The following is a 25,061-nucleotide window of genomic DNA, read 5'->3' on the forward strand; positions in this document are numbered from 1 at the left end:
GGAACCACAGGTGAGAGCTGAGTGCAGGGCGGGGACCAAAGGTGAACAAACTGCCCCCACCTGAGGTGCTGCCCCTCCCATAACACCCCAAATAATCAAGCTAGGTATTAATCATCACTCTCAGGAGCAGCTTTTTGGAGTGGGAGGCATGGAGGGAGAAATCAACAACAATCTGGAGCTCTGCCTTGCACAACTTTCTGCTAATGCAAAGCCACCGTAACTCATTACGCACAGGCTGAGATAGGAAGGCAAATGAAATCCAATTGTTATTATAATTAATTAATTAAATTTATATACCACCCTTCATCAAGAGGCCCCAGGGCAGCTCACAAAATAAAATACAAGATAAAACACAAGTAAATAATTAAACTGAAACAGCAAAACAATACCACACAACCCTTCCCAGCCATGCAGTTTAGGTAACTTTTAGACTCAGGACTTAATGGTCGCTCCCTCCTTTTGATGGCAATATGTATTTGTTCACTTACCTTACATCGTAGTAAGTCAGCTCTACTTAGTTTGCAGGTTCTCCTGCTCGCTCTGCTGTGCAGGACTCTGGCCCAAACTCTTGCACCACCACAGACCACACGAGTACGGAGAGTTCTGGGGATCACATTTGCCTCCTGGGCCTGAATTCCCCTACCCTGTTATCTGAGAACAGGCCGCCTCCAAGGCAGCTGATGTAACAGAAAGGGAATGCTGAATAAATATAATAAAGGATTTTTAATGGTAAATGACAACACATGAAGGCTTTGCAAGGGTAGGGGGCGCTATGATGTCAAATCTTTGTTTTGTAAATACTAATTGCAGCACATATCTATTGTACTAAAATCTGTGATCACTAGATGGCCTCATAACCTAATAAATTTAGGGAAATCTAGACATAATGTCCCTACTGTGTGAGTGGCATTAAATCCGAAAGGTTTACTCTGACAGGACTCTGCTGTTCCCTCATGCACCACACAAGGATGGCAGAGGTCTTTCTATTTATTTTAAGGTTGCCCCTGAACATATATCACAGTACAAGGTTCCAGAACATAGGCCTCTGGTTGCCTTGGTAACGGAGATGTCATTACAACAAAGTAGGCCGGCATTTCCTTCCTTACTAGTTGGGTACATTGACACCTCACGGAATACAAGTTAAGGTAGCTTTAAGGTAAGAAGAGTTGATACACTTGACAATGTTTGCCACTGTTTCCACTAGGGTTGCCAACTTCTTTTAATCTGCCCCGTGCCTGAGCATTTAATAGGAGCCTGGCACACAGAAATGTAGCCAGTGAGCCTTTTTCTGGCACGGAGGAAAAGTGAGAGGAAAAGCTAAGTCTGCACACTTTTGTACTTGCTTACAACGGAGACGATGAGAGTACAATACTCTGATAAGGGAGGGGGAAATGACATAATATGAAAATAGCTGGAAATCTCTCAGCCTTGCTCTCATCAAGGGGAATGGAGTTAAGTTTTGGAGTCTAAGTCAAGGAGGCCTATCAGGCAAACCTACCGGACTTCTACCCCTCATAACACCTGAAATATGGGCGACCCACTTTAGTGACATCTATGGCATGTCAAAGTGCAAGTAGATAAATAGGTACTGCTTCGGCGGGAAGGTAAACGGCGTTTCCATGCGCTGCTCTGGTTCGCCAGAAGCGGCTTAGTCATGCTGCCACATGACCCGGAAGCTGTACGCCGGCTCCCTCGGCCAGTAAAGCGAGATGAGCGCCACAACCCCAGAGTCGGCCACGACTGGACCTAATGGTCAGGGGTACTTTTACCTATGGCAGTGAAATGAACTTATTCACCTATACACCAGAAAACTCTGATCCTCCCTGCTGGCCACCTGTCTCCACTACAGAGATTGGAGAACTTATTGTGTCGCTGCGTCCTGGTAAAGCACTGGGTGGAAGATATGGTCCGTCCAGAGATATTCTCCTCAGAGGTAAATTGGTGGACCCCAATTTTGGCCAAACTATTTACTCACATAAACATGACTGGCGACATCCCCTCAGAGTGGCACACCAGCATAGTTGTACCAATCCCCCCCCCCCAAATGAGACCTATTGGATCCAGTAACTATAGACTCATAAGTCTCCTAGATGTGGCTTCCAAATTATACTCACAATATCTATTAAATAAAATTCTGGACTGGGACGGCAAACAAGCCATCATCCCTGAAGAACAAGCAGGATTTAAGAAGGGCTGGTGCACTACAGACCAAGTTTTTGTTTTGTACCACCTAATCTGTAAATTCACCAATGAATTTACTAGAAGCAATGCAGCTAGGAAGCCTGATCTTTATTAAAGGAAATAAACTGTTGCAACAAGGTCCCCACTCACCACACGCAGGAGGGAGAACCCCAAACAATGCTGTTCAAGCCCCTATATACAGTAGACTTTTGAAATTGCCCACCCTGTAGCCCAAGACTGTTGCAGGTAACACACCTGCCTTCCTGGGTCCCACTAATCAGACACACAGGAGCGGAGAGGAGAGAATCCAAAGTTCCTTTATTTTGCTGCACAGCAAAGTGTTCCAGCTGAGATCGCTCTCAGTCTGGACCCTGGGGTGTCACCCTTAGGAGTCTTTTATAAGTTTCAGAAACAATGGAAAATCCTTGGTCTCACTTGGATTACCAAACAAAGACACCAGCCAGGAATATAGGAGCAAAACAGCAGTCTGTAGGCCTGGTCTTTATTTTAAAGGACTGTTACAAGAGGACTTCCACCCACCACATGGGAGAAGCACAGAAGAAAGGATTGCTCCCACTTTTATAAGTTTTACAAAGATACCTGCAACACACCTAAATTTACATCATGCATACATCACAAATGCATCACAAACTGAGCATCCGGTTTGTCCCCATCCTTCCCTTGACCTCCACCTCACACCCATCAAGTAAGACAAAATAAATATTTACAAGTTCCTGGTTTCCCAGGCCAAGTTAATCACACCTCTTTGTCCCAATCAAGAACCTAATCCATTCCTGGATGGTTTGCCATTGTCCATGGGATGACTGCCTGTCTGACACCCATTGCCAGAATGCCAGTGATTACCTTTTGTGCAAGGGGCTGCTGTGTACAGACTCCCCCCTTCCTAAGCCATTCCTTTCCTGAACAGAACAAAGTTGGAATGGTGCAAATCCATACTGGAGTAATTTTATATGACTTTCTAAAGTTTTTCCAGTGAACCAGTAGGTAGATACATTTATCAGTGAATTGTTACATTTCGTAATGTGCAGCAGAGGCCCTTTGGAAAGAGATAGGAAAAACTGTGATTAAGTGTTTTGTGGCGACATTTGCCAAAGTGATTGTGTTGATTTTGGTCAGGGGTCGGCAAGGTTTACCTCGCCTGGGCCAGTTCACTCCCGCAGAGATCGCTCCGTGGGCGCAGATGCAATTTTCAGCGCCACGGAAGCATGTCCCCGCTCTGTGCTGCACCAGTTTAGTGCAGCGCACAGGGACTTGCCGAGTGGGCAGCTTGGTTCGCCGACCCCTGATTTTGGTAGTTGGGGTGTGTGTGTATGGTATCTGCTGGAGGGGCAACACCCCCCCCCAACCTTTACATAAACTACAATATAAAACCAATCACAAATCCCTCATTGCTTTATTTGGAAGCGAAGCAAGCACCCTGATACTGTTCAAAACTTATACATGCGTGGCTGTGGCTGTGACTGCGACATCTCATTTAACTTGTTTACTTCAGCTTATTTACTGCGCCTCCGCATCCCATAGCCTTAATACTGCTCTTTGCTAATACAGTATTGTAGACAGGGACAATGGCTCATTGGCAATTGGAAACTCCTTAGCAGGAAAAGTGCGTCTGCTTTAAAATGCTATGCATACACTTTCTCACTTTTACACTTTTGACCTCATGCTTGCAGGAGCCTTGCCAACAAGACTGTCTGTGGTATATTTGTAGATAATCTTGTCAACCGGATCTTCGTATCTTTAGCATTACATGTGGGAGATGAAAGCTGCTTGCGCTTTAATATTACAAGTATATAGGGGGTCGTGCTGGGTCTATTACCTTTACCTGACACCCCTACCACAAAAGCACCCCCCAAAACATTATACATATATCACAGAAGGAGGTGGTCTCCAGCAGAAATTTGAGAGTGTTGCTTACCTCCTGCCTGCCAGGATACCTGATAATGCCTTATCTGATAATGCCTTTTCTGGGTAGCCTGGCCATTCCTTTGAGATGGTAAATACTTAGTTCCTGAATCTTTTACGCATATTGATAGTGTGCTCAGCTTAACAGATACTTGCCAGACTGTATTTGCAAACAGAGGTATAAGCCCCTACAGTCAAAAGACAATTGGAAAGCTTTTCCCATTTCCTTCCTCCTTGCAGTGAAATATTTGAGGTCAATTTGGGAGAGTCAAAATGGCTTTAGGATTGTTCTCCTGTACTATTTAAGATGTGGTTTATATACTTCTGTATGTGTTGGCCTTGTACATTTATGAACATTTACTTTATATTTGAGACCTTAGAATTTTTATAACAATTGTAAAAGTCTTTGGCTATATACTATAAAATTGACTATGTATGTTCGGGAGCAGTGGGAGGAAATGGGCATACTCTGTTTTGAGTGTGCTCAGTCTTTTTGGAGAGAAATGAATACTGAGCCACTATTGCTACTGTAGCACCCTGCTTGTGGTTAACGCTTAGCTGGAATGAAATATTCAACGCAGCAATAGAGAAATTAAAATAATAATTTATTTGTCAGACAAATAAATGATAGGCACAGTGGTATATGGTTACCAAAGCTCTGCCCACTCCAGCCCTGATGGCCAGCTGCTTTTCCCATTAGCTCTTCCCAAAATTTATTGCCCTTTAACTCTCTCAGTATACCTTAAACCTTAGGAAAATATGGCTAGAGTCTGATGGGAGGCACATGGTATTATTTTCTGTTAAACAATAAATCTTACTATTTACCAACTCTTAATTAGTGTTTTTGCAGCTTGATTGTATTCTGTAATATGTAGGGTCAGTGTAACCTTTGCTCCCAGCCTGTAATTCCCTTTTACAACTTTGAGAAACTTGTCTCCTGCTACTGCTATAAATCAGGGGGGGCCCTTGCTCAGGAGAGCAGGAAGATAAACAACTGCCAAAGTACTTAGCCAGCTGGTTTCTGCCTGGCATGAAACATACAAACATTTGCAAATATCTCTTTAAGCTCATTTTAAAATACAGGCCTTGATCAGATGCCTCACTATAGCAATAAAGACTTGAACCTTTCCACTCATTGCATTGGTGAGGAGTTGCTACTCTTCTAGACAGCCAGAGTCTGCACAGACAGAATTATATATCCAGTCCTTTTTTTAAATAGAAAAATAGGTACCGGTACTCACCATGAAGTTGTTACAGTGTGTGTCACACTTTTTAGCTACACACACAAAAGAGATGCCAGTACTGCATACCATTGAGTACCCCCTGGGGAAAAAAGAGCATTGTATATAGCAGTCCATTTAAGAATTTGCATTTGAGCTTATTTCCCCTCCTTCCTTCCATTCCTTTTTCCTTGTGTGTCCTGTCTTTATGTAAACTGCTATGGGACCCCTTTTTAAACTTAAGAGCTGTGTATAAATGCCTTCAATACACAACCCAAAAGCATATGCAAAAACAATTTTTGACCCTACCAAGCTTAGTGCTTGTCAAATTGTGCTGCATTTGACTTTATTATTTCATTTTTATTCCACCCTTTCCCCAAGGAGCATAAGGTTCTTTCCCCTCCCTATCTTTCTATGCACAATTACCCTGCAAGGTAGGTTTGACTGAGGAATAGTGACTGGCCCAAGGTGGGGATTTGAACCCATGTTGTCCTGGTTCTAGTTACAGCTTGTTTATCCACTAATTACAGCTGTGGGAGGGCTAAATGTGGCCCTCCAAGCCTTTATCTCTGACCCTTGGGACTCTGCCCAGGCTGCACCCCTCACAAATCTTGTTTCACAATCTTCTTTGGTGTTTTTGTCTACCTAGAAGTGTCCTTGGGCTCTGATATGCCTCTGGGTTGCCTGGGTGGTGACAGAAAGGTATGTATGTGTGTACAAACTAGCCAGCCCACTCTACAAAGATATCATTTCCATTTGTCGCCCTGTCCATTTTTGTCAGCACTAGCATGTGTCCCCCATAAAATGGTCCAGAAGAGAATGCAACCTTTGAACTGAAAAAGTTCCCCCACTCTGGATTACACCATACTGGTGTAGCACAAAGAATCCTTTGTAACATTTGCATTGTTGAACTATTACAGAAGAGAAGACGAGAGGAGGAAAGACTGGGGTTATCAGTTTTTTAAACACTGGCTCCACTTCTCTGCCTTTAACTGCAGAATGGGACACTGAGATGGAATAGGCAAAGATTATCTCCATGCCAAGAGAAGCTTCACCTGTTGAGCTTCTGTATGCCAGGCTGCAGTTAAATATACAGGGCAAGGATAGTTTAAAAAGCAAAAAAAAAAAAATACTAGCAGAAAAGGGCAAGGATAGTTTAAAAAGCAAAACAAAAAAAAATACTAGCAGAAAAGGCTTGGCTCACAAACGCAGGAGGAACGACAGACACAATCTGAAAGCGTTCTCAGAAGCTGTTAACACAGGGAAACTGAAGCGGCGGCTCTCTTAAGGCGTTATTGGACTCCAACTCCCATGAGCCCCTACCACCACGGCCACAGATGGGGCTTGATGGGAGTTGTAGTCCAGAATGTTCCACGTTCCCGGTGCAGCAGCTAAACAAAGCAATAACACTTCCGGTTGTTAATCGAACGCGAGGGGCATCCCATGCGGGTAAAGGAATAGGACGAGGCACCATAGAGGTTTCGGTGACGGAGCGGTTCCGGGATGCTCGTTGTGCCCCAGCCCGCGGGTGAGGGTGTTCAAATGGAATCCGGAAATGAGGATTGTTATTATCACGTTTTCTTCTTCGATTCCTCTGGCCAAGGCGCAGGTTAGCGTAGCTACGGGTACAACAGGGAAAGGTTTTAGCAAAAACGGGGGGCCGCTTTGTTTCTGTGAGTGCAAATTGTTGATGAACGCGAGAGATTTTGCAAACAAAGGCCACTCTCAAGCGGTCCCTCGTTTCTCTCTCAGTGCTTAGTCGTGGATACCTTATTTCCTACTGGGATTGTCAGAGAGGAAAATAATCATTGGGTGTTGGGTTGAGATAAACGACAGACGAATGACAAGTGTCATATGGGAGGCATCTCTCCAGCATGTCTCGGGGAGTCCCTTTTATTGAATATTACAGCATTGCCACATATGTGCTTGTTGCTGATTGGTTAACACAAATACAATGCAAGGGTTGCATATAGGCATTAATCATCAATAGATTAAAGGTTGGGAAAGGGAACACAGAATTGGACAGGTATGAAAACCTCCTTATTAAACTATTACTAGTGATTGATATAGCAAGACTTAAAAGAACATAACTATCGCATTCCGTAGATGTGGTTAACCATGCATTGAGAACAGGTCAGGGTACGATGTTTCATGAACTCAGCTTAGAGCGGTTTGCCAGAGTCATGTGCAGAAGCAAAACTTCCCATCAATTGGGAGCGATGACCTGCTTCCCAGTGGAATTAACGGGTTGGTTTTATCTTGCGTTAGACCCCTACAAATGAGTGAACCTAAGTTTTCATGTACTGTACATGAATTTCAGTGGGTCTACTCTGAGTAGCTTAAGGTTGGCTACAGCCCTACGTTTCTCTGCTATCAGGTTGTAAAGCATCTATATATAAACGCAAGCCATTTTCTTAAGCTAGGAGTTAACAAAACAAACGAAAGCTTCTAGATAAAGTAGCATATATGATATCCCCCTGGTGTTCACGTTTGACATTCTAGAGTAGATTGTAATGTAAAGACCGCATTTTCACTAAAAAAAACTGCTGAAAGAATTCATGATACGACACGACAAAAATGCAGTTCATTCAAAATTGAATGTAATTAGGCTTCTCCTAACACAGTTTCCAGAGATATTGCCAAATTATGAGATGATGCTATGCATGTTTGCTAGAAGTAAGCCTCACTATGTTCAGTGGAGTTTACTCAGTAGTAAATGTGTTTAACCTTAGCTTGTTCCTACCAAAAAGACAAAGACTCCTGTAGCACATTAACAAGGAACAAAGTTAATAATGACATAAGCTTTCATGGAGTATGTTAAAGGAAGGTGCAGCTGTTGAATTTCTGCCTGTCCAACAACAGGGACAGCTGCAGTTGGGAGCCCTTAAAGCTCTGGTTCTAGGATATGTTCGTAAAAAGACATATGAAGCCACTCTTTTGCTGAAGCAACTGGAGCTGGGCATTGCCTGAATGGGGGGGGGAGTGTTTGTGAGTATGTTTTCTGTGGCTCCATGGAGGAAAAGGGGCGGGATGTACATGTAATAATAATAATAATAATAATAATATCTTTAATACGGTCAATGACCAGAAAGCAATTTATAAAAGAAATACGACATTATAAGCAGTATTGTGCTACAAATAACAGTGGTTATTTGCTTTAAATACCTAGGAGTTATATTCCAAGCATCAAGGAAGAAGACTGCCCACATAAATTACAGCTCCTCTACAGCACAAAAATACATGTAATAAAATAAACAAACACATCAAAGCTGAAACAAGGGTATCAAAGGAAGACCTTGTGATTGGTCTCCCATGAGTCCCATGTGGAATCAGTTGCTCTTTAAGCAGGTATGTAGTCTCCGTTTCTACCCCCTCGCTTCTGAACTCTCTTTTTCAGAGGACAACAACGAAGTTTCCACCCCCAAAGTCTGTCAGGTTAACAGTGCAATTTCCTCTAAGAGCAGCTGTCAGCTAAACAGCCCATGTAGCTTGCAAGCGCAGTATGACTGAGAAGCAATCTTGTGCCAAGAGGGCCTCTCGGACCCCTACACTAGAAAGGATCCTGGGAACTGTAGTTTGTTAAGGGTGTTGAGAGTTGTTAGGAGACCCATGTTTTCCACACAGCTGCAGTTCTCAGAATGGCTTAACAGCCAATACCTCTTGCCAGGGAACTCTGGGAATTGTAGCTCAGTGAGGGAAACGGTTCTCGCAACAATTCTCAGCACCCTTAATAAACTGCTCTTCCTGTGGGGAAGCCATGACTTGAAAGTGGTGTGATACTGCTATAAACATATAGTGCAGAAAGGGCCCAAGATAGGTGGAAGTTATGGTTATTTATAGAGGTATAAAACTGAGAAGGGGTGACATGTGACTGGAGAAATGGAAATATAATAGTTGGGAAGGAGCAAGCCAAGTATTTATTGTACAGGCCATACAAACTATTGCAGAATAAGGAAGAAGCTCAGTGGTAGAGCACATGGGTTGCATACATAATATAGCCAAGATCCAGTCTTTGGCATCTCCTGTTAAAAGGATCTCCCATGAGCTGCCACCAGCCAGAATAAGCAAGACTGGCTGGACAATAGTCTTAATATAAGGCAGAGTTATACATTTCTAGAATAATTCAAAGAGGGCTCCTAATGCAAAATACTGAAAGTAATAATAATAGCAACCATAGAAATCTGTGGACATGAGTAACTTTGGTCCATTAATTTCAGTGGGCCTACTCTTGAGTATAACTTAGCTGGATACAGCCCTAATATATGGGTTCTGTCATCCTTAGTACTAATTGATACACTCAACTAATGGCATATATACAGTGGAAATATCTGTTCTTTTGTTTTTTTTAGGAATGACTTCCCATTGAGTCTGAAAGCTATAGCTGATGAGTTTTTCTTACCACTGTCTTGACACTTTCTGCTCCAAGGAAGCATTCCTGATGTGAACTTAAGCTGGGGAGGAGCTTGCTGAGAGCAGTAGAGGACATGATTTTAATAGGTTGGAGGCGGCTGATACGCTTATGCAGCAGGGACATCTTCAGTACAAGTCTAAAGCAAAAGGATGGAAGCAGCTGTTCACTTTGGAAGTGCTACCACCAGAAGACTTCAGGGAGTCTCCTGGATCCAGAGATGAGACTGTTTTTGGAGAAGAACACAGAAGTCATCAGCAGTGGGAACCTGACACCAGAAATAAGGTTAAGACTTCTGACTCCTCGCTGTCGATTTTGGCATGACAAGGCTGCCTTATGGCCATATGGGGACCCATACTGGGCAATCTATTGGCCAGGAGGCCAAGGACTAGCCAGGTATAAAACACTTATCAGTTCTAGAAGGCATACATGCCACATGTTCACCCTGACTTAGGTTTACTAGTGTTATGGAAATAGGGTTCGCTAACGCGGGTGGCGCTGTGGTCTAAACCACAGAGCCTAGGGCTTGCCGATCAGAAGGTCGGCGGTTCGAATCTCTGCGACGGAGTGAGCTCCTGTTGCTCGGTTCCAGCTCCTGCCAACCTAGCAGTTCGAAAGCACGCCAAAAGTGCAAGTAGATAAATAGGTACTGCTCCAGCGGGAAGGTAAACAGCGTTTCCGTGCGCTGCTCTGGTTCGCTAGAAGTGGCTTAGTCATGCTAGCCACATGACTGGAAGCTGTCTGGGGACAAACACAGGCTCCCTCGGGCCAGTAAAGTGAGATGACTGCCGCAACCACAGAGTCGGCCGCAACTGGACTTAATGGTCAGGGGTGCCTTTACCTTTAAGTGGTAGGTCAATCAACCAGACAAGAATCAGCTAAGAAACTCTTTATTCCTGAACAGGAAGGGTGTGCCCTGCACCTATTGGTCGCAGAGGCAGACCCCAAACGCATATAACACATAGTCTTTTATGCATTGAAGTAAACAACTCCTAAAACATCATCAGCTGTATGTTAGTCTTTGAGTTAGTCTGCAGAATTGCCTTATCTGTTCAGACAGTTAGCTTTCTATAAATCTTTCATGTCTTCCATGGCTCTTTTATTGTGTTCTTAGTTGTTTTCCTTTTAACTCGAACCTTCTGCATTTCTCAATGCCCTTTTCCTTACATCCATCTTCTGCTTGATTTGCGACGTATGCATTCCTTATACCACTAGCTAATTCATATTCAGTGCTAGGCTAATGCTATGAATGTTTTTTTTTACTTTTCTTGTTTTTCAAAATATACTCAGATACCTTCTTGATAACCCCGAGGTTGTCAGAGAGAAGAGAGTCCTCGATCTTGGAAGCGGTTGTGGAGCAACAGCCATAGCAGCTATGATGAGCGGCGCATCGCACGTTGTTGCCAACGACATTGATCCTGGTAAGATGCTCCATTGCACATGCAGTGCAGTCAGTCTCAGTGCATTGGGAAGAAGGGAGGACCATATGCGGCTCCAGCATGTTACAAGGTAACATGATAGACAAGGAAGCCTTTGAAAGAACTGAGCATGTCCCATAGCCATTGATTTGGAGGCAGGGCTACTTGATAGTGAAACAGTCAACACATCAGTGATGATCTTCCAGCTTTGTTTAAATGAGATACCCATTTTGCAGAAGAGAAATGGTGTAGAACAGGTGTTAATTCGCCCTCTCTTAAAGACATCCAGGATGAGCAATTTCCCCTTGTCTGTCTGAAGGATAAAGAACCCTACACTGACATTTTGGCTGACTTCCCCAAAGTAGCTGGCGTTCTTTTATAACTCCTCAAGATAAAAGGTAAAAAAGGTAAGACCCGCCCCCCCCCGGATGGTTAAGTCCAGTCAAAAGTGACTATGGGGTTGCAATGCTCATCTTGCTTTCAAGCTGAGGGAGCCGGCCTTTGTCCACAGACAGCTTTCTGGGTCATGTGACCAGCATGACTAAACCACTTCTGGCGCAACCGAACACCATGACAGAAACCAGAGTGCACGTGTTTTTGTACCTCCTAGATCAGTAAATCTGCTTGTTTTTCACTATTTGTTCCAACCACAAACTGTCTGGTTCTAACCACCACAACATCTGGCAAGTTATTTACTTTGTCTTCACTTCCTTTCCTTTACTCACTGGAAAATATTGCCCTAGATTTAGAGAAGTCACATGACTCACTCATGCTAAGCTTGCCAACTTTGGTGAGGGGAGAAAAACCAGTGTGGAAAAAGCAAAACACACAGTGTTCTTGCAAGGCAGAAAGCAAATGTAAAGAGAAACATAGTAGTCTTTTTATATGAGCAAAGTCAGAGATTGGTTTGGGGCTGAGCCACAATTGAAGCCAAATCTCATAGTGTTGTCTAGTGGTTGGAGGGCACATAGTCCTCAATATGAACACACTTCAGGAAGTAGAAAATGATCTTCAATGGGTTGTAGATTCCACCCTGAACGACTAGATAAGCTACTCACCAAAGCATATTCAAAGGACAACGAAAGGCAGCTGTTTTGGTCCATTCAAAACACTAAAGAGATTTGAACTTTCCCCCAACTATCAGCCCCAACTTGGGGCCATTAACCATTAAACCTGCCTTACAGAATGAATAACCAGCCTGTTACCCAGTTTAGGATCCAATATAAGGAACCAATATAAGAAATACAGCACAAATTCCACAATTGAAACCAAACAATACTACTATGGCTAATCGTCATCATAATCATCATTATTCCACATTTAAAATAACATAATTAAAGAGAATTCTCAAAACATTGTGCTTAAAACAACTAAGAAGCACAAAAATTGAAATATATGAAAATGCATCATAATTGCAATATATCATATTGAAATCTTACACAGAACACATACCTCAATTGTTTACCCTGCAAAACACTATTTCTGCTCTCTGTTGGGGACCCCTTCCTCTTTCACATATCACATTCTTATCCCATAGCTAATGAAACATCTGGCATTCTAATTCCACCCACACAGTTCCTAGTCCTTTGATGCCTGTCCAGCAGTTAGTGCCGAGCCACCCAGATGCTGCAGAAGCAGTGGATGCTATTTCTTTTCACATATTCCCTCAAGTAATAGAGCGCACACATTAGTATAGGTCTAGAACTCAAACATGTATCCTAACACCTAACCGACTATATGAACTATCCCACACAAGCTGAAGCCACTCTAGATTGGTGATCAAGCTAGCTAATGGATGAGGGTCTTACCCAAAGTCAGGGATGTAGATGTTACTGTTCTCAGTGACATGAACTCTGGTCTGATGGAGAAAGGCCTCCCTGCATAAGCGGTCCATGCCGACTTTGGTGTAGGGTTGGGTCAGTCAATACACTCAGTTATGTAAATGATGCGACTTGAGCAGCCTTCACCAATCTGCTACCCTTCAGATGTTTTGTTTTTTTTTTTTTAATAAATATTTATTAAAGTTTTTAAATATAAATGCACAAATAATAAACAATCTTACTTCTATCACAACAATTTCATCACTTCTTTGGACTCCCTCGCGTCTCCCGCTCCCATTTACATCGTTAAAAGTTTTTTCCAAACAAATTATCAACTTGTTTACAATCTCATGTCCACTCATTCAAATATAATCTAGCACTTCTCCCAAAAAATTTCATATTTTCTTTAGTCTCACTTATCATCAAATTTAAATCTAATTTAGTGGTGGCCAATTTTTTATAATCTAGCATCCTTCTTAACATTCAACCAAATTACAATGTTTTTGTAGATACATCTTGAATTTCTCCCAGTCTTCCTCCATCTTGTCTTCTCCCAGATCACGGATTCTGCCAGTCATCTCGGCCAGTTGCATATAGTCCATCAGCTGCATCTGCCACTCTTCCAGTGTGGGTAGATCTTGAGTTTTCCAGTTTTTTGCGATGAGAATCCTTGCTGCCGTTGTTGCATACATAGAGAATGTTCGGTCCTTCTTTAACACCTTCTGGCCGACAATACCCAGAAGGAAGGCCTCTGGTTTCTTAGTGAAGGTATACTTAAATACCTTTTTCAGCTCATTATATATCATTTCCCAGAAGACCTTCACCTTAGGGCATGTCCACCAGAGGTGAAAGAATGTTCCTTCATTTTCCTTACATTTCCAACATTTATTATCAGACGAATGGTATATTTTGGCAAGTTTAACTGGGGTCATGTACCATCTATATATCATTTTCATTACATTTTCCTTCAGAGCATTACATGCGGTGAAGTTCAGCCCAGTGGTCCACAACCTTTCCCAGTCCTCAAACATAATGTTATGCCCAATGTCCTGTGCCCATTTTATCATAACCGATTTAACCATTTCGTCTTGTGTATTCCATTTTAACAGCAAGTTATACATTCTAGATAGTACCTTGGTCTTTGGTTCTAACAATTCTGTTTCTAACTTCGATTTCTCCACCTGGAACCCTAACTTTTTGTCATTTTTAAAAACTTCTTTAATCTGAGCATAATGTAACCAGTCTCGCACCTTATCCTTCATTTTCTCCAAACTCTGCAATTTCCAATTGTCTCCATCTTTTTCTAATATTTCCCAATATTTTGGCCATTTGGCCTCCATATTGGGTCTTTTTCGGGCCTTAGCCTCCAGAGGTGAAAGCCACCTTGGGGTTTTATTTTCCAATAAGTCTTTATATTTTGTCCAGACATTAAACACTGCTTTCCTGACAATATGGTTCTTAAAGGCCTTATTGATCTTAACTTTGTCATACCATAAGTATGCATGCCAACCAAAAGCATTGTTAAAACCTTCCAGGTCCAGTACGTCAGTGTCTTCGAGAAGTAGCCAGTCTTTTAGCCAGCAAAAAGCTGCGGCTTCATAGTACAACTTTAAGTCCGGCAGGGCAAAGCCCCCTCTTTCTTTCGCATCTGTTAATATCTTAAACTTAATTCTGGGCTTTTTGCCCTGCCAGACAAATTTAGATATATCTTTCTGCCACTTCCGGAAGCACTCCGTTTTGTCCACAATCTGTAATGTTTGAAACAAAAACAACATTTTTGGCAATACATTCATCTTAATAGCAGCAATTCGGCCTAACAAAGAAAGCTTCAATTTTGTCCAACTATCTAAGTCTCTCTTAATTTCAGACCAACATTTTTCATAGTTATCCTTGAATAGACTCAGATTTTTTGCTGTTATGTTTACCCCTAGGTACTTTACCTTTTTAACCATAGTTACTTCTGTTTCTCTCTGAAACCGTTCTGACTCTATGTCTGTCAAATTTTTTCCCAGGACCTTGGTTTTCTGTTTGTTTAATTTAAATCCCGCCACCCGACCAAAGTCCTGAATCAATTGTAATACTCTTTTCGTACTAGATTCTGGCTCCTGCAGGGTCAAAACTAGGTCATCTGCAAAAGCTTTAAGTTTGTATTGTTTCGCTCCGACCTGAATCCCCTCTGATCATGTTCAAGAGCACCTCCAGAACCGAGATAAATAACAGAGGGGAAATCGGGCAGCCTTGTCGTGTTCCTTTTTCAATTTTGAACTCTTCTGTAACCACATTGTTAACTATCAATTTGGCCTTTTGTTCTGAATATATTGCATCAATCCCATTCTCAAACCCCCGTCCCACTCCCATTTCTTTTAAATTTCCCTTCATAAATTTCCAAGAAATATTATCAAAGGCCTTCTCCGCATCTATAAAAATTAACACTGCTTTTGTATTTATGTCTGTTTGCAAAAGTTCCAAAATGTCAATAATGTTCCTAGTATTAGCAAACATATGTCTACCTGGGAGAAAGCCTGCCTGGTCTTTATGAATTACTTCATTAAGAACTCTTTTAAGTCTACTTGCCAAAATGTCTGCAAATATTTTGTAATCCACATTCAGAAGGGAGATGGGACGATAGTTTTTGAGTTGTGTCTTTTCAGTTTCAGATTTTGGTATCAATGTGATAAAAGCTTCCTTCCACGATTCCGGCGCCCTCTTCCCTTCCATAATTTCATTACAGACCTCCATCATTGGTTGGATCAGATAGTCTTTTAATGTCTTATAATACTTGGAAGTCAGGCCATCTGGCCCTGGAGATTTGCCCAGTTGCATGTTCTGAATGGCTTGTTCAATCTCTTGTTGTGTTATTTTGTTGTTCAGGATTAATCTGTTTTTTTGTGACAACTTTGTTAGTCCATTTCTTTCCAAAAATTGTTTAATCTCAGCCTCATCTTGCGGCCCTTGAGTGTATAATTTTTTGAAGTATCTCTGGAAGCACTTTCTAATTTCCATGGGGTTCTGAATGTTTCTTCCTTCAATTTCTAGATTTGTAACTGTATTTAGTTTCTGTCTCTTCTTCAACTGCCAAGCAAGCAGTTTCCCACATTTATTCGCCGATTCAAAAGTTTTTTGTTTCATTAATTTAATCTTCCATTCTATTTCCTGGTTTATCAATTTGGAATATTGTGCTTGGTATAGTTTAATTTCTCTCAGAATCGGCTGTGACTTCGGATTTGATCTTAATTTCTTCTCCAATTCTTTAATTTTCTGCAAGATCTTATCTTTCCTTTCATTTTGTGTCCTTTTCTTTACGGCGTTCTGTTGTATCAAGAACCCCCTCATCACAGCTTTGCTTGCATCCCAGATAGTTCTTTTTTCCACCGTAGTGTTCATATTTATCTCGAAGTAATCCTTCAGAGTTTTTTGGGCCTTCTTAATAATCTCCCGATCTCTAAACAAGCTATCATTCATCTTCCATCTAAAGGAGCCGGTTGGCAAAAGTGTCATATCCATCTTCAGCGCATTATGGTCGGAGCAGGTCTTTGGGCAGATTTCCACTTTTCTAACCTTGGGTGCCAGACCTCTAGTTATCCATATTTGGTCGATTCTTGTCCAAGTCAGCTGGGCTTCAGAGAAGAATGTTCCCTCTCTTCCCAGGGGGTTCTTAGTTCTCCAAATGTCAATCCAGTCCATATTGTCTGTCATTTCAAAAAAGGTCTTTGGTAGTCTGCCGTCTTTTGTAACATTTTGGTTTTGTGACTTATCCATGTTAGTCGATACGACCCCATTCATATCTCCCATCATAATGATGTTGTTGTAGTCCAGATAGTCCAGCATAATCTCATGCGACTTCTTATAAAATTCCGATTTCCCGTCATTTGGTACATAAATTCCTAATATCAGAATCTTTTCTCCTTGATGTTGTATCTCAATTGCTAATATTCTTCCATGTTCATCTTTGAATAAAAATTTAGGTGACAGGCTCTCTTTTGCATATATCACCACTCCTCGCTTCTTTACTCTGTCCGAAGATATAAATTCTTGACCAAGTCTTTTGTTTATTAACACCTTTCTATGGAGCCTAGTCACATGTGTTTCTTGTAAGCAGATAATGTCCAATTGTTCTTTTTTTAATATATAAAAAATTTTCCTCCTTTTTTCCGGGATGTTACAGCCATTAATGTTCCAACTCAAAAGTTGCAGAGACATCCTGAATAAATCTGGTTAATTTTCAAGGGGTGGTACCTTATTCAAAGGATCTTCAGGATCCAAGGGTGCAGGTACCTCTGGTGTTTCAGGCCCTGGAAGTTGATCAATTCCTTTGTGAAGGTCCTCTCCGTATACGTTCAGAAATTTATCTCTATCTTCCAATGTTCTGATTTTGATCTTCTTCCCTCTAAAGGTAAAAGATAGTCCTTGAGGAAATTCCCACCTAAAGATGATTGAATTCTTCCTTAGCAATCTTGTCAACTCCAAATAGTTAGATCTGAGATCCAACAGTTGTTTAGGAATATCCTTGTAAATCTCAATTCTTTTGTCCAGAATGTCCAGTGACTTTCCGTAGTGTAGGCCCAGAATCTTGTCCCTTTCCTCCTTTGACCTCAATATTATCAAACAGTCTCTGGGCTTCTCTTTCTTTATAAGTCTTCCAAGCCTGAAAGCTGAAACAATTTTAAAATCCTTTTCCTCTAAGCTCCAAAATTTGGAGAATTCTTTGGTCAAAAACTCAGCTAGGTTGCCTTCTTCCACTTCTGGTATTGCTCTTATCCTTAAGTTGCTCTCCCGGTTCCGCAGTTCAATCATAGATAGATAGGTCTGGTGTTCACCTACTTGTTTGCAGAGTGGTCTTACCTCTTGTTCTAGATTTTCAAGTTTTTGGCTGGTATCTTCAGCCAATTTCCGATTTTCCCCTGCAGCCTCCTTCAATTCTCCAATTGCTTGAGTATTCTGTGCAACTTGTCCAGATAATTTATTTAAACATTCTGTGTTTTGGTCAATTTTATATGTTTGCTCATCGGCCTTCTTGTCCAAAGATTCTACTTTCTTGTCCAAAGATTCTAATTTTTCAAAAATTTTCTCTAAAATAGCAGTGCTTGCCCCTGAGGCCATATCTTCCAATTGTAATTCCTCAGTTTCACCCTCCCCTGCCCGTGGCAGAGAGGCAGCTTCCTCCTCAGAAGGCAAAGTAGGCACAGATGATCTACGTGCCTGTGAGGCTGCGGTTAAAGTTGTCAAAGTTGTTTGTTTAGCTCTTCCTCTCCTTCTTGCACCACTCATTCCAAAGTTATCTAAAAGTCAAGGTCAAGCTGAGTTGTTCCCATGAGAAAGCAGCAGCCCAGATGGTAACAGTCAACAGAGGGCCGGGAAAAGGAAAGTAAAATAAGAGTCACTGCTATAAGTCCCAGATCCTCTAGGGGGAGTTTAAAATATTTCAAGGAAGAGATCAATTTCAGTTAAAATAAAGTCAGATTTCTAAGTCCAAGAACCTTCAATAAAAAAAAATTTTCAGCAGAGTTAGGGTTTAATACAGCAACAGTGTTTCTGATGGTGCAAACTGGTAATCCAAATGCCTCAGAGTAACAAGTTCAGACTCTCTCAGATTGTTTCAAAGTTCAGATTCAAAGTATCCAAACTGCAAACTGCAAACTGACAGCTCAATTTCTCAGGCAGCTCCAGCACCTGGGTTTTTTGGTTAAAATGTATCTCCAAGAGAAGAAAGGTATCCCCATGCAGCTAAAATTCATAAAGTCCAGTACATGAGATTATTATTCCACTTAAGATAAAGTTCAATGGGTGCTCAGATCAAATAGTTTAAAAGGTCTCTCTTTGCCTCCACTCCTCCAGCTCTTTGCGTTCAAGTTCAACGGGAGTGGAAGACGGACTTCCTGTTTTTCGTCACTCCGCTTTCAGCCAAATTTAATGCTTTAAAGTTCCGAATTGCATAGAGTCAATTATTTACTCACGGGTTGTTGTTTTCAAAGCAAAAATTTCAGGAAGAAAGGTCAGCGCTCACTGGCAACAGCTACGCGGCTTCACTCCGCCGATTGCGGAACGACCCTCAGCGCCGCAGCCTCCTCCACGATCCGGAGCCCCTTACGGGGTTCCTTCAACGTTTTGGGGGCCGCTGCTGGCGCCCGCCGGGTCCCTTCAGATGTTTTGAACTACAACTCCCATCATTCCCAGACAGAGTACAAAATGTAAGGGAGGCACCAGGGACTTGAATGCGATCAGCCCATGAATTGTGTCCCTAGCAATACTCTGCCCACAGAGACTATAAGATAGCTTGTTAAAAACAATTCTGGCAAGGAAAGTATTGCCCAACAAAGGATCCAAAAGACTAGAAAGTTGACCAGTCCATAGAATCATAGAATCATAGAATCATAGAGTTGGAAGAGACCACAAGGGCCATCGAGTCCAACCCCCTGCCAAGCAGGAAACACCATCAGAGCACTCCTGACATATGGTTGTCAAGCCTCTGCTTAAAGACCTCCAAAGAAGGAGACTTCACCACACTCCTTGGCAGCAAATTCCACTGTCGAACAGCTCTTACTGTCAGGAAGTTCTTCCTAATGTTTAGGTGGAATCTTTTTTCTTGTAGTTTGGAACCATTGCTCCATGTCCGCTTCTCTGGAGCAGCAGAAAACAACCTTTCTCCCTCCTCTATGTGACATCCTTTTATATATTTGAACATGGCTATCATATCACCCCTTAACCTCCTCTTCTCCAGGCTAAACATGCCCAGCTCCCTTAGCCGTTCTTCATAAGGCATCGTTTCCAGGCCTTTGACCATTTTGGTTGCCCTCCTCTGGATACGTTCCAGTTTGTCAGTGTCCTTCTTGAACTGTGGTGCCCAGAACTGGACACAGTACTCCAGGTGAGGTCTGACCAAAGCAGAATACAGTGGCACTATTACTTCCCTTGATCTAGATGCAATACTCCTATTGATGCAGCCCAGAATTGCATTGGCTTTTTTAGCTGCCGCGTCACACTGTTGGCTCATGTCAAGTTTGTGGTCAACCAAGACTCCTAGATCCTTTTCACATGTACTGCTCTCAAGCCAGGTGTCACCCATCTTGTATTTGTGCCTCTCATTTTTTTTGCCCAAGTGCAATACTTTACATTTCTCCCTATTAAAATTCATCTTGTTTGTTTTGGCCCAGTTCTCTAATCTGTCAAGGTCGTTTTGAAGTGTGATCCTGTCCTCTGGGGTGTTAGCCACCCCTCCCAGTTTGGTATCATCTGCAAATTTGATCAGGATGCCCTTGAGTCCATCATCCAAGTCGTTGATAAAGATGTTGAATAAGACCGGGCCCAAGACAGAACCCTGTGGCACCCCACTAGTCACTCTTCTCCAGGATGAAGAGGAACCATTGATGAGCACCCTTTGGGTTCGGTCAGTCAGCCAGTTACAAATCCACTGAGTGGTAGCATAGTCAAGACCACATTTTACCAGCTTCTTTTCAAGAATATCATGGGGCACCTTGTCAAATGCCTTGCTGAAATCAAGGTAGGCTACATCCACTGCGTTCCCTTCATCTACCAGGCTTGTAAATCTGTCAAAAAACCAGATCAGGTTAGTCTGACATGACTTATTTTTCAGAAATCCATGCTGACTATTGGTGATCACAGCATTCCTTTCTAGGTGCTCACAGACTGTTTGCTTAATGATCTGCTCCAGAATCTTCCCTGGTATTGATGTCAGACTGACTGGGCGGTAATTATTTGGGTCCTCTCTTTTCCCCTTTTTGAAAATAGGGACAACATTTGCCCTCCTCCAGTCTGCCGGGACTTCGCCTGTTCTCCAGGAATTCTCAAAGATGACTGCCAGTGGTTCTGAGATCACATCTGCCAGTTCTTTTAATACTCTTGGATGCAGTTCATCTGGCCCTGGAGACTTGAATACATCTAAACTAGCCAAGTATTCTTGTACTATCTCCTTAGTTATTCTGGGCTGTGTTTCCTCTGCTGAATCATTTGCTCCAAATTCTTCAGGTCGGGCATTGTTTTCTTTATCGGAGAAGACCGAGGCAAAGAAGGCATTGAGGAGTTCAGCCCTTTCTGTGTCCCCTGTTTGCATTACACCATCTTCTCCTCTGAGTGACCCCACTGTTTCTTTGTTCTTCCTTTCGCTACGAACATACCCATAAAAGCCTTTTTTGTTGCTTTTAACCTCTCTAGCAAGCCTGAGTTCATTCTGTGCTTTAGCTTTTCTGACTTTGTGTCTACACGTGCTGGCTATATGTTTGAATTCCTCTTTGGTGGTTTTCCCCCTTTTCCATTTTTTGTACACATCCTTTTTTAATCTTAACTCAGTTAAAAGTTCTTTAGATAGCCACCCTGGCTTCTTTAGACACCTTCCATGTTTCCGTCTCATTGGTATTGCCTGAAGTTGTGCTTTTACTATCTCCCTCTTAACAAACTCCCAGCCATCATGAACTCCCTTTCCTTTTAATATTACTGTCCATGGGATCTCACCCAGCACTTCCCTAAGTTTTATAGAGTCGGCTTTCCTAAAGTCAAGAAATTGAGTCCTAGTATGCTTGGCTGCTCCTTTCCGCTGTATAGTAAACTTCAGAAGAGCATGATCACTCGCGCCTAATGATCCTTCCACTTCTACCCCACTAACCAGGTCATCAACATTGGTTAGGACCAGATCTAAAATGGCTGTTCCTCTTGTTGCTTCTCCCACTTTCTGGACAATGAAGTTGTCTGCAAGGCCAGTGAGGAATCTATTTGACCTTATGCTCTTGGCTGAGTTTGACATCCAGCAAATATCCGGGTAATTGAAGTCCCCCATTACTACTATCTCCCTTCCTTTTGCATGCTTGGCCATCTGTTCCAGGAAGGCATCATCTATGTCCTCCGTTTGGCTTGGGGATCTATAGTAAACTCCCACAATAAGGTCCCTGTTATTCTTTTCTCCCTTAATTTTGACCCAAATGCTCTCACTTTGGCTTTGAGGTTCTAAATCTTGGATCTCTTCACAGGTATACACATCCCTGACATATAACGCCACTCCTCCTCCTTTCTTTTCTGGTTTGTTTCTCTGAAATAGATTGTAACCCTCCATTATTACATTCCAGTCGTGGGACTTATCCCACCAGGTTTCAGTGATGCCTATTATGTCATATTTAGTTTGCTGTACCAAGAGCTCAAGCTCATCTTGTTTATTACCCATGCTTTGCGCATTAGTGTACAGACATTGAAGTCCATTAATCATTCCCCTGTGTCTCTTATTTAAGGATTTTTTCCTCCCACCACTAGGTCTGCATGCTGTTTGCTCCATTTGGTCTATGACATTTGGATGATCATCTTCATCAATTGATAGACTCCTACCTTCAGGAGCATTGTCTTCCTCCCCCACATTAGTCAGTTTAAAGCCCTCCTGATGAGGTTTCTGAGATTTTTGGCAAAAACATTCCTCCCAACCGTTGTGAGGTGCAGCCCATCTCTTGCCAGAAGTCCATCTTCAAGAAACTGCAGTCCGTGATCTAAGAATCCAAACCGTTCCTGTTTACACCATTTGCGAAGCCAGCTGTTCACTTCCACTATTTTTCTCTCTCTCCCTGGGCCACGTCGTTCAACTGGGAGGACAGATGAGATGACAATTTGTGCATTTAATTGCTTCAATTTCCTGCCCAGAGCCTCATAGTCTCTTTTGATCTTCTGGAGGCTATTGCTTGCAGTGTCATTGGTTCCCACATGAACCAAGAGGAAGGGGTATTTGTCAGTGGGTTTTATGATTCCTTGCAGTCGTTCAGTTACATCTTGGATCTTAGCCCCGGGGAGAAAGCACACTTCCCGAGACATCTTGTCAGGCCCACAGATCACTGCTTCTGTTCCCCTCAGTAGGGAATCCCCTATCACCACTACACGCCTCCTCTTAGGTTTGGTCGGGGTTCTTCCGTGATCTGTCCGTTCCAAGGTCGCCTGCACATTCCCTGAGGACTGACTTTGCTGCTCGTCTTCATATACCTGATCGACTGTAACGAGGGAGAGATCCTCAAATGGAGTCTGCTCTTCGTCTTCCATTCTAGGGGAGAGGACCTCAAAGCGATTGTGTATTTCTAAACAATCAGAGCGAACCCTAGGCCTCCTACTTCTTTGAGTCACGTTTCTCCATATATCTGGCTCCTGTGTTGGTGAACTAGCCTCCTTCTCAGGGGAGTCCCCCGTCTCCTCCTTGGTGGAGACGGTGTGCTCTGTTGCTTCCAAGAAGAGCTCCAGCTCTCTAATTCTTTGGAGCGTAGCCACACGTTCCTCCAGTTGCTGGACTTTGTCTTTTAAGAGGGCAATCAACATGCAATTGCTGCAGGTAAAGCTGCCTGCAACCTTTGGCAAGATGGCAAACATTGTGCAGGAACCGCAGGCGACTCCAGCTGTTCCCTCACTCTCCATCTTGAGAACGTGTCGTTGGGGCTGGCTGCAGTGGTCCTCCATCATAAGAAGCGTGCAGACAGGACAAGTAACTCCCCCCAAAAAACCCTAGGTCTCCCCCCAAAAAACGTTTGAGACTAGTTCCCCTAAATCTAAAGATAGATCAAATTGACCTTTGCACAGGGAGAGCAGCTAATCAGCCACAAGAAACACACACAGGAGAAAACCCTTTTTGCTCCTTCTTCAGCCGCTGCCCTACAAGCTCTGATAAGCTCCTCCCACAGCTAATCACCTACCTCAACAGAAACCCTGCCCCCTCTGACCTTTGCACAGGGAGAGCAGCTAATCAGCCACAAGAAACACACACAGGAGAAAACCCTTTTTGCTCCTTCTTCAGCCGCTGCCCTACAAGCTCTCCCTACAAGTCCAGGTGGCATTACCAACTCAAAAATTTGGGCACTGATCTTTTCTTGTTTGTTTCCTTATTTCTCAGTTGCAGGAGCTGCCATGCTGCTGAACTGTGAACTGAACAACCTGAATCCTTTCCATGTTCTCACAGAGAACCTCATTGGTACAGAAGTAGACAACTGGGATCTTATTATCCTAGGGGACATGTTTTACAGTGAAGCTCTTGCAGACAGCCTTCATCAGTGGCTGAAAAACCACATCCAGACTCATAGGACTAAAGTGTTAATTGGAGACCCCGGCAGGCCCTATTTTGTGTGCCACAAAATTCAGAAGCAGCTTCTCAAAGTCAGTGAGTATGACCTCACCAAATCAACGAAGCAAGAGAACAATGGGTCCACCAGTACTGTGGTTTGGCACTACCAGCCTTGACTCTCCATGGACCTCAAGTGCAGAAATACTGGACTATATTGCATGTCACTTGAACCACTAAAAGCCCCATTTTGTGGCAGTTCAAATTCTGACTGGTGCCAATACATACTATACTGCCTATATGCATTCTATCAGCATGCATACATTCTATATATTTCAATGACACAGCATGGTTTGTACCAGCTGAAGGTGGCATTTGTGCAGACTGGGACAGGTGTAATAAAAGAAAGCACTTTGCCGTATAATTCCCACTTTATTCAATGGAAATTATGTGTGCATGCCAGTATGTGGCTGAGTTTTATTCTTTAGAAACATAAAGAAAAAAACTGTTTTCAGTGAAGTCTTTTATTTGCAGAGGATGGGTGTATGATGTTGCTGATGTTGATTAAAAATGTAAAATCCTATCTCCCTGGTAAAAATTTGATAAACCACCTCTTTGTGGCCGCTCACATGGAGCTTTGGTTACATTGGAAACTGCAAACAGATGTACTATCTGCAAGTGGTATGTGTTGTGTCCCACAGGCCTAAATGCAGATCTTGCTTGAGCGGTTTACTGAGACCTTGAAAGACCCAGTTGCAGGGATTCCAAATGATTGGTTGTAAAGCTTTATTGTAGTCACTCTTTCAGTATTTACTTTTGTGAACACTTTTGAAGTGTTGGAAGGAGCGGATAGCGACCAGTTTCCAATATCAGTGACCCAATGTCCTTTAACAGAATGCATATCAACAACCAAATCTTCAACAGTGCGTGGAGAATTATAAGGCATGAAAAGACTCAAATGGTCTCTCAGATTGGGCAGCAGTATCCAAGAGGCACGATTTAGTCATCATGTGACAAACTTGCATCAACATTTTATGAGCAAATCTCCAAATCTTGTTCATGTCT

The 25,061-nt window shown here is 42.6% G+C and overlaps 1 protein-coding gene across 5 annotated transcripts; it reads left to right on the forward strand.

Moving 5' to 3' along the window:
* The first annotated feature begins 1,056 nt into the window (after window positions 1-1,056).
* ETFBKMT (electron transfer flavoprotein subunit beta lysine methyltransferase) lies at window positions 1,057-24,579 on the forward strand. 5 transcript variants are annotated; one of them, XM_081878994.1, is made up of 4 exons: window positions 1,057-1,156; window positions 9,674-10,128; window positions 11,023-11,153; window positions 23,832-24,579. In XM_081878994.1, the coding sequence occupies exons 2-4, from the start codon at window positions 9,809-9,811 to the stop codon at window positions 24,173-24,175; spliced, it is 795 nt and encodes a 264-aa protein (XP_081735120.1). In that variant the 5' UTR covers window positions 1,057-1,156; window positions 9,674-9,808; the 3' UTR covers window positions 24,176-24,579. The 5 variants fall into 5 exon arrangements, with proteins under 5 accessions (XP_081735120.1, XP_081735124.1, XP_081735122.1 ...); XM_081878998.1 differs by having other exon boundaries at window positions 9,674-10,017; XM_081878996.1 differs by lacking the exon at window positions 1,057-1,156 and adding an exon at window positions 6,870-6,933.
* Window positions 24,580-25,061: the final 482 nt, after the last annotated feature.

Source organism: Podarcis erhardii, assembly GCF_964252035.2.
Source record: "Podarcis erhardii genome assembly, chromosome: 10".
In the NCBI taxonomy this organism is placed as follows: Eukaryota; Metazoa; Chordata; class Lepidosauria; order Squamata; family Lacertidae; genus Podarcis; species Podarcis erhardii.

Bases quoted from the DNA above. Each gene is read 5' to 3' on its own strand.
- ETFBKMT (XM_081878994.1), top strand. From the start codon at position 9,809: ATGATTTTAATAGGTTGGAGGCGGCTGATACGCTTATGCAGCAGGGAC. The intron at 10,129-11,022 runs GTATAAAACACT...AAATATACTCAG, and splicing joins GGAGGCCAAGGACTAGCCAG to ATACCTTCTTGATAACCCCG. The intron at 11,154-23,831 runs GTAAGATGCTCC...CTTATTTCTCAG, and splicing joins TGCCAACGACATTGATCCTG to TTGCAGGAGCTGCCATGCTG.